This window comes from Danio rerio, chromosome 3, assembly GCF_052040795.2.
Source record: "Danio rerio strain M-AB ecotype USA chromosome 3, GRCz13ab, whole genome shotgun sequence".
Lineage (NCBI taxonomy): Eukaryota > Metazoa > Chordata > Actinopteri > Cypriniformes > Danionidae > Danio > Danio rerio.
Window position 1 is genome coordinate 24,477,952 of NC_141023.1, and position 14,787 is coordinate 24,492,738.

General features: G+C 36.5%; 2 protein-coding genes across 25 annotated transcripts in view; one reads left to right on the forward strand and one right to left on the reverse strand.

Moving 5' to 3' along the window:
- The window catches only part of LOC147845623 (uncharacterized), an 807,608-nt gene that overhangs the window by 401,868 nt on the left and 390,953 nt on the right, over nt 1-14,787 (forward strand). The gene's annotated exons all lie outside the window — the stretch shown is intronic.
- ep300b (EP300 lysine acetyltransferase b) overlaps nt 1-14,787 on the reverse strand; it is a 58,983-nt gene that overhangs the window by 35,981 nt on the left and 8,215 nt on the right. For 8 of the 24 annotated variants that reach the window (XM_087244439.1, XM_087244432.1, XM_087244431.1 and 5 more), the window contains exons 3-9: nt 13,284-13,448; nt 7,878-8,118; nt 7,649-7,762; nt 6,442-6,669; nt 3,619-3,727; nt 3,406-3,537; nt 616-733 (exon numbers count right to left, since the gene is read on the reverse strand). In XM_087244439.1, coding sequence (XP_087100565.1) covers nt 616-733; nt 3,406-3,537; nt 3,619-3,727; nt 6,442-6,669; nt 7,649-7,762; nt 7,878-8,118; nt 13,284-13,448 — 1,107 coding nt within the window. The remainder of the gene's footprint in view (nt 1-615; nt 734-3,405; nt 3,538-3,618; nt 3,728-6,441; nt 6,670-7,648; nt 7,763-7,877; nt 8,119-13,283; nt 13,449-14,787) is intronic. The other 16 variants (XM_087244440.1, XM_087244434.1, XM_087244423.1 and 13 more) reach the window with 3 other exon arrangements.

Sequence of the window (14,787 nt, forward strand, 5' to 3'; positions counted from 1 at the left end):
AAGATATAAAAAAAATTCATTCATTCATTCTCCTTCGGCTTAATCCCTTATTTATCAGGGGTCGCCTCAGCGGAATGAACCGCCAGCTTATCCAGCATATGTTTTACAAAGCGGATGCCCTTCAAGTTGCAACCCAGTACTGGGAAACACCCAAACACTTGCACATTCACACACATACACTACGGCCAATTTAGTTTATTCAATTAACCTATAGTGCATGTCTTTGGACTTTGGGGGAAACTGGAGCACCCAGAGGAAACCCACGTGAACACAGGAAGAACATGCAAGCTCCACACATAAATGTCCACTGGCCCATCGGGGACTCGAACCAGCGACCTTTTTTTATGTGAGGCGTCAGTTCTAACCACTGAGCCACCATGTCACCGTAAATGGCTTACAACTTTTACTTTTTGTATAAACTATCTGTTTAAATCATTTTTTAAGCTGCATTAAAATTAAGACATTAAAAGATATATTGTGACTGGAAAAAGACCACTGAACACTTTTTAGAACACTGTCTAACACTAGACTTTGAGAGCGATTTCATAGACTTAAAGGAAAGAATGAAGTGATTGTGTTTGTATTAACCAAATATATATCCACAGACATTCTTACCCTGCTATTTGCAGATTCGTACATGTCGCCCTCCACTTTCCGTGCATAAGCTACAAGGTTTTCCATCCGCCTGTCCTTCAGCGCTGCAGGGTCTGGAGTCGGGAAGATGGCCTGTACACTACTCACACACACACAGACACAAACACACAAAATATATATAGAAAAAAAAGGCTCATGTAATAAAACGGCACCTTGTGTGTGACCATTCCTAATGTGTGCAACTGCTAGACTGAAGATTTCAAATCCCAGATTTCAAAGGGACAGTTCACCCACTCAAGTGTTATAAAACTTTTATACATTTCTTTTTTCTGTTGAACACAAAACAAGATATTCTGAAGCTATCAACATCCATAGTAGGAACAAAAAAGTACATTTACCAGATTATCAGTTTACCTTTGTATTCAACAGAAGAAAGAAACTCATACTGGTTTAGATTAAATCAAACCAAATCACTTTTATTGTCACATCCGCAGCGCATGTGCTATGATGAGTAAAAAGCTTAGAACAAGTGAAGTGTGAGTAAATGATGACAGAATTTTCATTATTTCATAAACTATCCCATTAAGAAGACGAGTTAGCAAACAAGCAATTTCTGGTCACTTTTTTAAAATAATTGACCCTTTTTTCAACAAGGATACAGTAAAAAGATGAGAGAGGGGAAGTGACATTAAACATTCATTATGCTTCAAAAAATGTCAATGCTATTGTAACCCACTGATGTCAGTTTCTATATTATTAAAATGCCAATTAAAATATCTTCAGAGATAAGAAATCTCTCAGACTACAAGGTATGTGATGGCATCAACTTTTCTTGTTGCAATACTTGCTGGAGCATTCATCACAATATCCTATATCTATATAACATTTTGCATGTTGATCTATATTGTGCATATAAAACAGAGCAACGATACGTTTCAAACTAATTCAATTGCAGAAGGACTACAAGTACAAGAGGCCTCTTTACACTATCCAAACAGGTCTCATTAGCAATCACTGATGCATTCATTACAGTGAAAAACAGCTACATTTGATGCAAATGTTTTGTTCCTTTGAAATAATACAACTGAATTTTATTAGTTATGAGCTCTAGAGCTGGATATTGACATCAATACTTTTTAGGCACTGTCTGAATTGTCTCGAAACTATCAAGTATTGAAAAAAAGTTTCATTACCAATTTGGATAAATCACATCAGTGTTAGTAAACCCACATATGTGTGACAGCAAATCTATGGCAAAAATAAACAAACATAAAATAAATAAACTGATGCTGGCACACTAGCTAAATTACTTCTGTGAGAGGATACAATGTATACAGTGCCAATAGAAAATCATAATACCATATGAAAATCTTTACCTTTACTCGCATTACACCCTGCTTTCAGAAGACCTTCGGGATAAAGACACCGGTAAGGAAAAGGCTACAAAAACTTTTCAAAGGCTGGAAAATTATTTGGAATGTATCTTAATTTCTGGTTGTGTGACTAGTAATTATGCCAAGTAATTAAGTAATTAAAAAGTGTATGATGATTTTCCATGGACACTGTACATCAAAATGAAAATAACAAAAACCCGTTTAAACAAAACCTCTGCATTCATCTGTATTAAGCTGGATTTATATTTTTGCCTGGCACCGCTGACTGCGCGCACACCTCACAAACAGACGAGGCTTTTATACTTGGCGCATTCACCGTTGTGATATTCTTTAAAACAACAGGGAGGCTGTCAAAAGAAACCGACAGTAAAGTCAGTTTTTCCAAATTTTTCAACAAATCCTTTCCTCCTTTCCCACAACTGTTGCAATTTCTAGCAAAGAATTATTGCTCATCTGGTTATCTCTATGATCATGGATCATAAAGGTGACTGTAGAGTCGTGCCGTTTCAGACAAAATCTCTTCAAAAGTTTCATACTCAACTCACATCAAACGCAGCGCCATGCAAACTGTTTGCTCGAGGCTAAAAAACAATCATGCGGTCCGCCAGCAGAAATCTCTTACGTACACCCAAAGTGAACCTCCACAAATACATCGATGACGTCACATTCGCCGTGTGCACTCAGGCTTTAGGGCTGGCCGAAGTGGCAAAAATGCAATCTCGATAATTATTTTCCATATTGTAGGATAACGATAAATATTTCAATATAAGATGTCAACCCTTCTAGACTTAAAAGAGTACCCCAACAATGATTGAAGCCACAAAAGTTAGAGGGTCCATAAAACGGCATAACAAAATCTTTAGTGGACGAAAATTTGGTAACTCTATTATCAACACACATTTAGATTCCCATTGTTGCACATTTCTGCTGTCTAATTGGCTCTTAGGTCAATATAGAGCAAAACAAATCGAGAGCTTATCATTGTTATCAACATAAACTTGATCAAGAATATAATACCGTTTATCAGCCCTAATCTTTTTCAATATCTTGGTCATGTTATCTTGGCCAGATTCATGTGAAAATGTTAATGTTCAAAAAAGAAGTAACCTATTACCTCTTCAAACATTTGGTTCTCTTATGAACATCACTGAAAATAAATAATGTAATAAATATAATATACTGTAAATAATGAATATTGAAAAATATCTTCCATATAAATATATCTATCTATATAAATATTTTCTAAATATCCTTAAAATGCCATTCAAAAGTTTAAATAATAAATAAATATTGAGGGTATTTTGAAGTCACCACAATCGCAATAATCAAGATTAATTATTGCATATCTCAAACTGTATTACACACCACTACTCAGAGCAACAGTATGTGTGTGTGTGTGTGTGTACACATGACTCACAGTTTGTGTACAAGGTGATTGCGGAGGTCCTGTGTGATGTCTTCATGCCAGCTCTTCCTCATTCCAGCAGAGGGCGGTGTAGCGGTCGCAGCAGAGCCCATGTTACCAACACCAGAGCTGTCATTCATCAAGCTACAAGACACAGACAAACCGTCAGACATCGATGTGAAGCAGCTACTAACCAAAAGTTTTTAAACCAGTGATGTTCAATACCTCTGAGCGGTCATGTTCCTGTGCAGCATGCCATCGGGCAGCATTCCTGGATGCTGGTTTGACATCGGCGCACCGACTCCTCCATTCACTCCCATTGAGTTCCCACCTGCTGCAGCACACAGTTTAAGACAATGTAGGTCAAATCATATATCATATATATTTTAATTTAATGCCATGTCAGCAACAATGGCTATTTTCACAGCAAAAGCATTTCATTAATAAATATACAATTAAAAACCACAAACAAATGAATACACAAATTAGTTTTTTTTTACATTAATATAGGATGCAAATTAAAAAAATAAATGTTTCTGGTGACAGACACTTTAAGACAATGTAGATAAAACATTAGTACACTGCAAAAAAGCAGTTTACTAATGGACGTCATTACACTGCAAAACGTTATTTACTTAGTATTTTGTGTCAGCGCAAACAACCAAACAATCCTTAATCAAGATGCTTCTAATTAACTTCAAGATTAACTTCTGAAAAGACAATATTGCATGGTGATTACTTAGGTGATTGTCCCAAGAAACCATTTTTGTTATGTTGATTCTGTTTTTTTGTCTCTTCACATGCGGAGGGCAAACATTAAGGGTGCTTTCACATCTGTGGTTCGGTTCATTTGGTCCAGACCAAGGGCAACAAATGATACATTGTAGCAGTTTTTGGGTGCTTTTCACACCACACCGATTGCTTTGGTCCGAACCAGTTGAAAAGAACAAAAATGCAGTCATGTGACAAAATCCACATCACTCATTGGCCAGATGTTATTGAACGCATTTCCTAAACTGCTTTTCGATTGGTCAGAATTATCGTGTGGGAAAATGCCAATGGAACCCTTTCAAGTAAACAAACCTGCAGACACAATGTCGCTTTTTTCTATGGAGGGACAGCTGCGCTGGCTGATTATATTCCTGGTCATTGTATACTATATAGTTTGTATACATCACTGTAGACAAACTACATTCAGAGAGTGAAGTGCGGCTGTGGCTAAAAAATAATGTTTTATTGCATTGCAAACAGCAAAGGCACATCGCAGTTAATACACATTTTTACTACTAAAATTCCATGACTTTTCCAAGACTTTGTGGGTTTTTCTGTTTTTCCTGAACTTTTCCATGCCTGGAAAATGCCATGTCAAAATTTCATGACTTTTCCAGGTTTTCCAAGACCGTATGAACCCTGCTTTAGGAGGAGGCGTGAATTAATTTAGCTAAACTGTGACATTGTCATCTTCCAGAAATATTACCAACAATCCATCAGGTAATGTTTTTGCCTCTCTCTCTCAGTGCGTCAGACTACGGCAGCTGGATTAGTTCAAAATTGCGCAGTACTTTTTGCGGTTTGGTCTGTTCCAGCTCGGATCATGTTCTCACCACAAACGAACAGCTCCAGGACTTGTTTGAAAGCGTACCGAGACTACCTCATTAAGGAGGTCTTGGTTTGATTTTTTGGTCTGTTTTTGGTGCGCACTCGAGTGCGATTGCTTCATTCACACCTACCCAAACAAACCGCACCAAGAGGGAAAATAAGGTAGGTGTGAAAACACCCTAAATGAAGCGGTCCTAAACTATTTAAACGTGTTTTAATATTCTGTGGAAGCTGTATGACAAAGAAAAGTTTGTCTGATCAAAATGTTCGGTCTGAACATTACAATAGCTTTTTCTACCTGCCTGTCAAAATATGTAATTGCATACCTCTGCACACCCTGGATTACTTAATGTGTGCGTTCACAAATGCCTTTCAGTCAAAAAATTCCAGGCAAACATCAACAACCTACATTGTTTTTTAATTTTAGAATTGCACTTACTATCTGTACTATAGTTTTCATTGAGATGAATGTTATGTGATGCATTGTAGTGATGTATTCTAGCACGCGTTCAGGTGGCATGGCTTTGGATAATGATTTGCAAGGTGGGACGTAGGCCTTTAGTGCTATCAGTCTAATGTTAGAATTTTTCAAGATCTCATAATGCATCTCTAAGACCTTTTTTTTTTAAAGAAAAATGTTTATAAATTAAAGATTTTATCTAAATTTAGTATTAGATATTTGTTATTTTAAGCATAAAATCTTTTTACTGAAAAAAAGACTTTACCTTTACCCACTATACCTTTAGTCACTTTGTCACTTTTGTCACACCTGACAGGAATGCAGCTTTATTAAAAAATATGTAGATAATTGAACTGAAATAACTGTTCAATTAATAGAACTGAAATGTACTGTAACTGATATAATTTTGCAGGGGAGAGATTTCCTCTTTTTCATTCACAGTGAACTGAAAAAAATGTTATTTACAGGACTGAATGATTATATTGAATAAATATACTAAATAATACATGCTAATAAATGAAAATATTCTCTAGTTATTTACTACTGACTTGAGTAGGCCTTTGCGATATAATTTTCAACCCGTCCTGACAACATTTTTACAAAAAGAATTCCCATGTGTGACTCCTGTAATATAGCATCTTCCAATAAATAAGCTTAATATGATACCACAGTTTTAGATACCAATACCATGTTAAAATGTCAGAAATCCCTATTACAACTTCAACACCACAGAAAAAAAACACTATTAGATTAGAACAATTCTGAATTTAAAAGATTATTGGAAAGTGAAACGTCAGTAATAAAAGCAACAAGACAGTCAAGACAACTCAATTCAAGATTCACACACTGTTTGAGATGCAGCTTTGTGTGTTTGCACTGTTATACAGAAAGCAGCATCTGAGTAACTGTATTTAGTTTCACATCATCTTGCATAAGGGATTAAAATAACTTGAATGTTAACAAATCTTAAAGATTACACAAACTCTCACCCATGTTGTTGAGCGACCTCATGCCAGGTTGACCGGGTACAGAGGTCTGCTGATTTTGATTGGATGCTTGGTTCCCTTGGTAAGTGAGTCCAAGAGCAGCATACGCCCTCTCGATGGAGCTTGGGTCAATCTGACTGGGTGGGTTAATGTTTGGAGCTGAAGGTTGGCCACCAGGTAATGACCCACCTAAAGGACCACCCATGGCCATCCCAGCACCTCCCAATAGAGCTAAAGAGAAATAGAGAGATGAAGGATGAGAGATTGAGCTGCCCTTTTCTAAATACACCTTTTTGTCCATACACTGAAAGTTAAATCAAGGATCACTTTGGAACACCACTGACCATTATTTTATGGATGAAAACAGCTAAAACATTTTTTCCTTTGTACGTATCAGGCTCTAAACATAAGGATAATCTTGAGCATAATCTTGTTTCCTCTATAGAATATATATATATATATACACACACACACACACACACACATATACATACATACATACATACACACATATACATACATACATACACACATACATATACATACACACATACATATATATATATATATATATATATATATATATATATATACATATATATATATATATATATATATATATATATATATATATATATATATATATATATATATATGTGTGAGATTAGAAGTTTATTCTATAGAGGAAACATACATATATATATTATACATTAAGTTATATATACAATAACTTGCCTAATTACCCTAACATGAGTAGTTCACCTAATTAACCTAGCTAAGCCTTTAAATGTCACTTTAAGCTGCATAGAAGTGTCTTGAAAAATATCAAGTAAAATATTATTTACTGTCATCATGGCAAAGATAAAATAAATCAGTTATTAGAAATAAGTTTTTAAAACTATTAAGATTAGAAATGTGCTGAAACTATCTTCCCTCCATTAAACAGAAATTGGGGAAAAAAATGAACAGGGGCGCAAATAATTCAGGGGGGCTAATAATTCTGACTTCAACTGTGTGTGTGTGTGTGTATATATAAATATATGTATATATATGTATATATATGTATATGTATATATATATATATATATATATATATATATATATATATATATATATATATATATAATAAAAACATGAATTGTGAGATTCATAGTCATCTTTTCTTTTTAATCAGAAACAAGCTTCCAGACATTTCTGCATGTTAACTCACATTGCTGGTTTCTTTTGTCTCCGGCGCTCTTTAGCGGCAGGCAGACAGGACAGTCATGCCGTGTGCAGTTCTTCCAATGAGAGATGATCTGTCTGGAGGACGCGCAGTGAGCCACTGTCAAAAAAACACAAGCACATTAGTGAGCCACCAGTAAGACACCATGTCATCTTGTTTAGGGTTGAAAACATAAAACACAAATCAAAGATTTAAAAAAGCTGGCTCTGCTTACCCTGGCAGGATTTGCCGGCCTGACAGTGCGTCATGTGATTGAGGACGTTCTTCATGGTTCTGCAGTGAGGCAGGTTGCACTGGCGGACCTCTCCGTTGGCCTGCTCTCTGCGATGGCACTTGTGAGCGTGCAGTAACAGCACCAGCTGCTGCTGAATCAGTTTACGCTTCTCTGGGTCCGCGGCAGGGGGCGCTGCCGTCCCACCTGGCCCCGATACACCACCCACCACACCTGGGCCCTGCTGGAGAAAGACAGACCGAAGAGTGTTTTCATGCTCCTGCAGTTCCAGATGGAAATTAAGATTTAAAGATCAGGAAGTCAGCAGACTGGAGGGTCCATTAGCATTAGCAAATATGGCAACATGTACACAAATTTAAAGAAGATTTTAAACATTCTTCTTCTCACCAAAGGTGCGTTTATTATCAGTATTGCAGCAGTATTGCTGTACATTAAAAAAAAAAAAAGCTAGTTATTCCTGTGATGCCAAAGCATATACAGCAGTCATTTCTGCAGCCTTCGTTGACACTGGATCCATCAGAAATCATGCTAATATGCTGATTTGGGGAAATGTGATGCTTTGAGTTTTTCCAAGACTCTTTGATGAGTGTAAAGGTCATAAGAACAGCATTTTTTAAACAAATGATATTGGTAACGTCAAACTGTCGCTTTTGATTAATTTGTTTAGACTTTTTTTCCTTCTGCTTTGTTTCTCTCTGAAGTATTATATACTCACCGGTCACTTTATTAGGTACACCTCTTCAACTGCTCATTAACGCAAATTTCTAATTAGCCAATTACATCGCAGCAAATCAGTGTATTTATTAATGTAGACATGGTCAAGACGATCTGCTGCAGTTCAAACAGAGCATCAGAATGGAGATGAAAGGTAATTTAGGTGACTTTGAACAAGGCATGGTTGTTGGTGCAAGACAGGCTGGTCTAAGTATTTCAGAAACTGCTGATCTACTGGGATTTTCACGCACATCCATATATAGGGTTTACAGAGAAAAAGAGAAAATGTACAGTAAGCAGCAGTTCTGTGGGCGCAAATGCCTTGTTGATGCCAGAGGTCGGAGGAGAATGATGAAAGACCATCTTTAAACAAACAACATGTCCAACCTTGAGGCGGATGGGCTACAGCAACAGAAGACCACACCGGGTGCTAATCCTGTCAAGTAAAAACAGGAAACTGAGGCTACAATTCGCACTCCAACATTGCCTGTTCTGATGAGTCTCAAATTCTACTGTGACATTCGGATGGTAGGGTCAGAATTTGGCTTCAACAACATGAAAGCATGGATCCATCCTTCCTGTTATTAACGTTTCAGGCTGGTGTTGGTGGTGTAATGGTGTGGGGGATGTTTTCTTGGTACACTTTGGGCCCATTAGTACCAATTGAGCATCGTGTCAATGCCACAGCCTACTGTTGCTGACCATGTCAATCCTTTTATGACCACAATATACTCATCTTCTGATGGCTACTTCCAGCAGGATAACACGCCATTTCAAAGTGCGAATCATCTCAGACTGGTTTCTTGAACATAAACGTGAGTTCACTGTACTCAAATGGGGCACCTTTGGGATGTGGTGGAACTGGAGATTTGCATCATGGATGTGCAGCCGACAAACCTGCAGCAACTGCGTGATGCTATCATGTCAATATGGACCAAAATCTTGGAGGAATATTTCCAGTACCTCATTGAACCCATGCCATAGAGGATTGAGGCAGTTCTGAAAGCAAAAGTGGGTCCAACCCGGTACTAGTAATACTTAATATTTGTAGTATCTAATATTGTGGCCGGTGAGTGTATATCCACAGCAGTCCAAAAATTTAACTAAGCAAATAGGTAAGAGGCTCCCTTTGGATAATTACTGCATGAACGCTTCTGTTTCAGCTGATAAGTTATTTAACCCTAACTGATGCAAAGAGAAGCTTCTCATTTCTGTCAGAAGACACATCTGCAGTCAGGGATAAGATGTTCATCTGTTTCTAAATGCATCAAAAAAAGAAAACATCTAAGGAGATTGCTGAAACTAGTAAAAAATGCTGTAAGACCTGTCCAACGCATTATTAAAAATTTTAAGGAAAGTGGGGAACCATCATCTTTGAGGAAGAAATGTAGCCATTGGAGAAAAAAGCTTTTATCAAGAACAGCGACCACTTAATCTTCAGGTGAAATCAAATTGTAAAAAAGAAACAGTAAAACTCATAGCTGTGTTTAACAAGAGCCTTTACACATGTACAATGTGGAGGAAACTCAAGGTATTGGGGCTAAATGGCTACACAGCCTTTAAAACCCTTATCAATGAATGGTTAATCCAAAAAAATGGTCACAATTTGCTAGGAAGTATAAAAATTTCACTCTGGAGCAACGGATGATTAAAGTCATGTGGACTGATGAGTCCAGATATACCCTATTCCAGAGTGATGGTACGTAAAGATAAAAAGCGAAGTGGCTGAAGAGATGCACCCACTATGCCCTGTGCTTACCATACAAGTGTGGGGGTCGGTTCTGTGATCCGAGATGCTGCAGATGGTCGGGTCTGAGTTCAGCAGCATTATGTGCCCAAAGAATGAGGTCAGCTGACTCAAACTAGACTCCTGGAGGGCCACAACTCTGCACAGTTCTGCTCTAACCCTAATCAAACACATCCAAACCAACTAAAGGTGTGCAAGAATATTAGAGCAGGTGTGAGTGGTTGAAGCTAAAGTATGCAGAGCTGTGGCCCTCCAGGAATTTACTGACCTAAATATACCCAAATATACTGAATGAGCAGGTTTTTCAATGAATAGATTTTTTTTCTCCCTTAATGGCACAGGCATATTCCAAGATGACAATTACTGGATTTATCAGGCTCAATTTGTGAAAGAGTAGTTCAGGGAGTGAGAGATCGTTTTTAAACATGGATTGAACTCCACAGAGACCATGTTGAGAATTTATGTTATGTGCTGAAGAAGACTTTACGCAGCAGTCCGACTCTCACATCATCAATACAAGATCTTGGTAAAAAAAATTTAGGCGAGTCAAGATAGGAACAAATGTTATGAAAAATGTGTGCCGTAATTTGGCCCACACGGAATCTGCGCGAGCTGAATTTCGCAGATTTTTAGCCCTTCATTGATTCTTTTTATTTACTTGTGTAAACGTGTGCAAATTTATATTTTTTTTAGTTTTTAACTTTATTTCAGTAATAATTATTGACTAATACGAAAATATCCAAATGGTTTATTTACAATACAGTTTGTAAAGTAAAATTTTCTGTCTTTGAGTAGAAATATTATTTAGAAGACTTGATTTGTTCACCAAATAAAGTGGATCTAATTGGATTTGTATTGTAAACATTAAATACAAGTTAAAAATGTATTACTTTTTATTTTATATATTAAGGTTTTAGTTATACCTCTAAAATTATTTAGCATAAATCAGCAGATTTTTAACACAATGGAAAACACATGAAAAAATATAATTTAATGCAGTGCTTCTTGTTTGATCTGATTCTGTCTTTATGTCGTATCTCAGTCAGGCAGTGAAGAAGCCGTTTTTTAAAGAAATCTGATATTGTATGGGTTGACAATTAACTGGAAGCCCTGCAGCTGGATGGCTGAATTTAAAATTGCAAATACCCCATTATGTGAACAAGTGACTCATTTCAGCCTTAGCTTTAATGTCTATTTACAGTGCAAGGGTAGGACTTTTCAGGTTCTCAATAGTAATTGACTGGACAAAAAAATCTGAGGGGTAGCATAGTGAAGTGTAATGTAATTAAAATTGTAGTCATAAGAGAATGTAAGTTTTAAATGCATTTTAACTTCTCAATCCAAATTTTGTCATCATTTTGGAGTAGAAATTCATAGTTTGGTTCAATTTGGGTGCGATAAGGGAGAAGAAACGCAAAAATGAAATTCGTTTGCAATGGCAAAGAAATTACTTGCAAATTTTTTTCATAAACTTTTGTGGGGACAAATCTGAAATATAATTAGCTAAAAAAAATACCGAATAATACTGATTAAATCAGCAGCAAAGAATGTGAGTTAGATCAGTTTTCTATGTATTTGAGATATTCAAGGAGCTCTGGGCAGGGAATTTGCAGGTGCTTTTAATTCTGGTTTACACACTCGCTGTGCATCCTGCTCATGAAGGTGGTTATGGAGTGTCAGATCCACTCTGCATCCACTGATGTGAACAGGAACACTCGCTCACTCTGCTGTCAAGATTTGAAAAGCAAAACTCGAGCGCTCAGTCAGTCTGTCCAAGAGTTTTAATATGTCTGTACTGCTACTTATAAACTGAAGAAAAACCATCATCACTCCACCATGCTCTCACTTATTTTTTTTTTGGTGGGCGGCATCTGTATGGTTTTGGAAATGCTGATTGGAAAAGAAAGAAGGAGCACTCACTTAATTGGCTAGTAAATCTGTCACGCCTGAACCTGAAGTTTTGCACCTAACAGTTTGGTATGAATACTTATTTTTGGGCACAATACTGATCGTTGACTACACTACCTGACAAAAGTCTTGTCGTTGATCCCAGATATAAGAGCAACAAATAATAACTTGACTTCTAGCTGGAAAAGTGTTGGAAGGTAGATTTTTCAGATGAATCATCTGTTGAACTGCATCCCAATTATCACAAATACTGCAGAAGAACTATTGGAACCAGCATGGACCCAAGGATCTTATAGAAATCAGTCAAGTTTGGTAAAGGAAAAATCATGGTTTGGGGTTACATTCAGTACGGGGTGTGCAAGAAATCTGCAGAGTGAATGGCAACATCAACAGTCTGAGGTATCAAGACCAATTCAGGGCAAAATCTTCAGCCGGATAGCGTTTCTTCTCAATACTTCAGCCTCAACATCACAATTCCTGAAAGCAAATAAGATCTAGGTTCTCCAAAAGTGGCCAGTACAATAACCAGACATGAACATTATGGAGCATGTCTAAGATAAGATGGAGGCATTGAAGATGAATCCAAAGAATCTTGATAAACCTGCAAGAATGCTTTTTTTTGCCATTCCAGATGACTTTACTAATAAATTATTGGACTCATTGCAGAGATGTATGGATGCAGAAATCCAAGCTCATGGGAGTCATACACAATATTAATTCTTTTTCCACTGCATCACAACTTTATATTATAAAACTGTGCATTATTTCTGTTAAGTGACAAAACTATTGTCTAAGTTAAGTCAGACCTTACTGTCCTAATTAAATAATTTAAAAAATCAAGGCATGATACAGTTTATTTTTGCAAAAGAATCATAATCTAGAGGCCTTTGCCTTTCATATTAGCCACTTCTGATACCAAATGATCAAATAGAAGTCAAGCGATTATTTGTTGTTCGTTAAAACTTGAATAATACTTTTGTCAGGTAGTGAATGACACATTTTCTTTACAGTTTTCTTACCATGCCACCCATGTTCTGCCCAAGCTGAGGTTTCTTGTCCATATTAAACTGGTTAATGCTGTTTGGTTGACCCGCTTTGTTTTGGAGTTGAGGCCCAAGTTGAGACTGTCCTCCGCACTGACCATATGAACCGCCATACGGGCCTGGAGCACCCATCATCCCCATCTGAGACAGAGGAAAGAAAAAAAACAGGAGAAAAAATTATGAGCTACGATTCCAATCTTTATATTTTCAGTTTGATCCATTAATATGATGATGAAAAAACAGTTGAAGGAATATTAACAGCAAAACAAGCTTCCATCACTAGGTTTGTTTAATGCTTATTTCCAAAACTTTTAATTAAGCCTCATTTCTGTAATGTTAGTGACACAGTAGTATCAATTCCCCAAAATAAACCTCAAACAGCTGCTTAAAATCTAGAAAGACCAAGCAAACAAAATAGAAAATGTCATTCCATCTTTTTTCTGCCCATTTCCTGCAGTCCAGGTTGTGCAATCGCCTGTGAATCAACAAAATGGTGCGTAGTTCCTTGTATGAGGCAAAAGACAAGGTTTTTTAAACTGAGATTGTTTCAGTGTGAAGATTCATATTACTGACTGTCTCGTCCAAACCAAAGAAACACCACAAGATGGCTACGCATTCATTTCAATCGTCTATTTCACTACCTGATTTAGAGAATGGTCTTGCTTGACAAAAAAATAAACAAAGGGTTGGGTTTCAGCTCTGTTATGAGATGATCACTAATAAGAACTGTGTATTGAAACAACAGCTGAACGTTTTAGTTTAGTTTTAAAACCTAACATTCTACAACTACACACGTCTTTTATTAGTTCTGTTAAGTTCTAAAGTGTGAAAATAAGAAAACCTGGTTTTTAATTTATTTATTTAATACCAATAAATACTAAAAACTTTTATGTTTGACCTTTAACATTTAGTATCAAGCTATATTCAAAGCAACTAAACAATAAAGTCTGGTTTCATAGAAAAGATAGGTGTGTGACAGGAATTTTCTCATTGTACTTTTGACTGCATATAAATAGTTTTGAAATAGGAAGTTTGGAAAGAACATTGAATGGCCTGCTCTTCAAGAAAAAAACAACAGTCTTTTGTAACTATGCATTTAATGATCCTTTAGAATCCTTTGGCCCTCAAGAATCATTGTCCTCTACAGTTATTATTCTTATTCTTATTATTTTTCTTATTATGATTATTATTATTAGGTAAAGTGAAATTTCACCAGTAATTAATTCACCGAAACACTTCACAATACCTTGTACTTATAAGAATTTATTAGCAGTAGTGGGCAAAATAGGCCATTTTGTTGTGGACTTGGCTTGTAGACTGCATCAACAAACATTTGCGAAATAATGGGTGGCTCTCAGGTGCTCTGTGAACTCATGTTATAGGTGGACATCTGTGCAAAAAGTCCATTGTTGTAATTTCCTTACTACTGTTCATTCCAAGAATAACTGTTAGCAGTATAACAAAGCGAAAGAAATTGGAA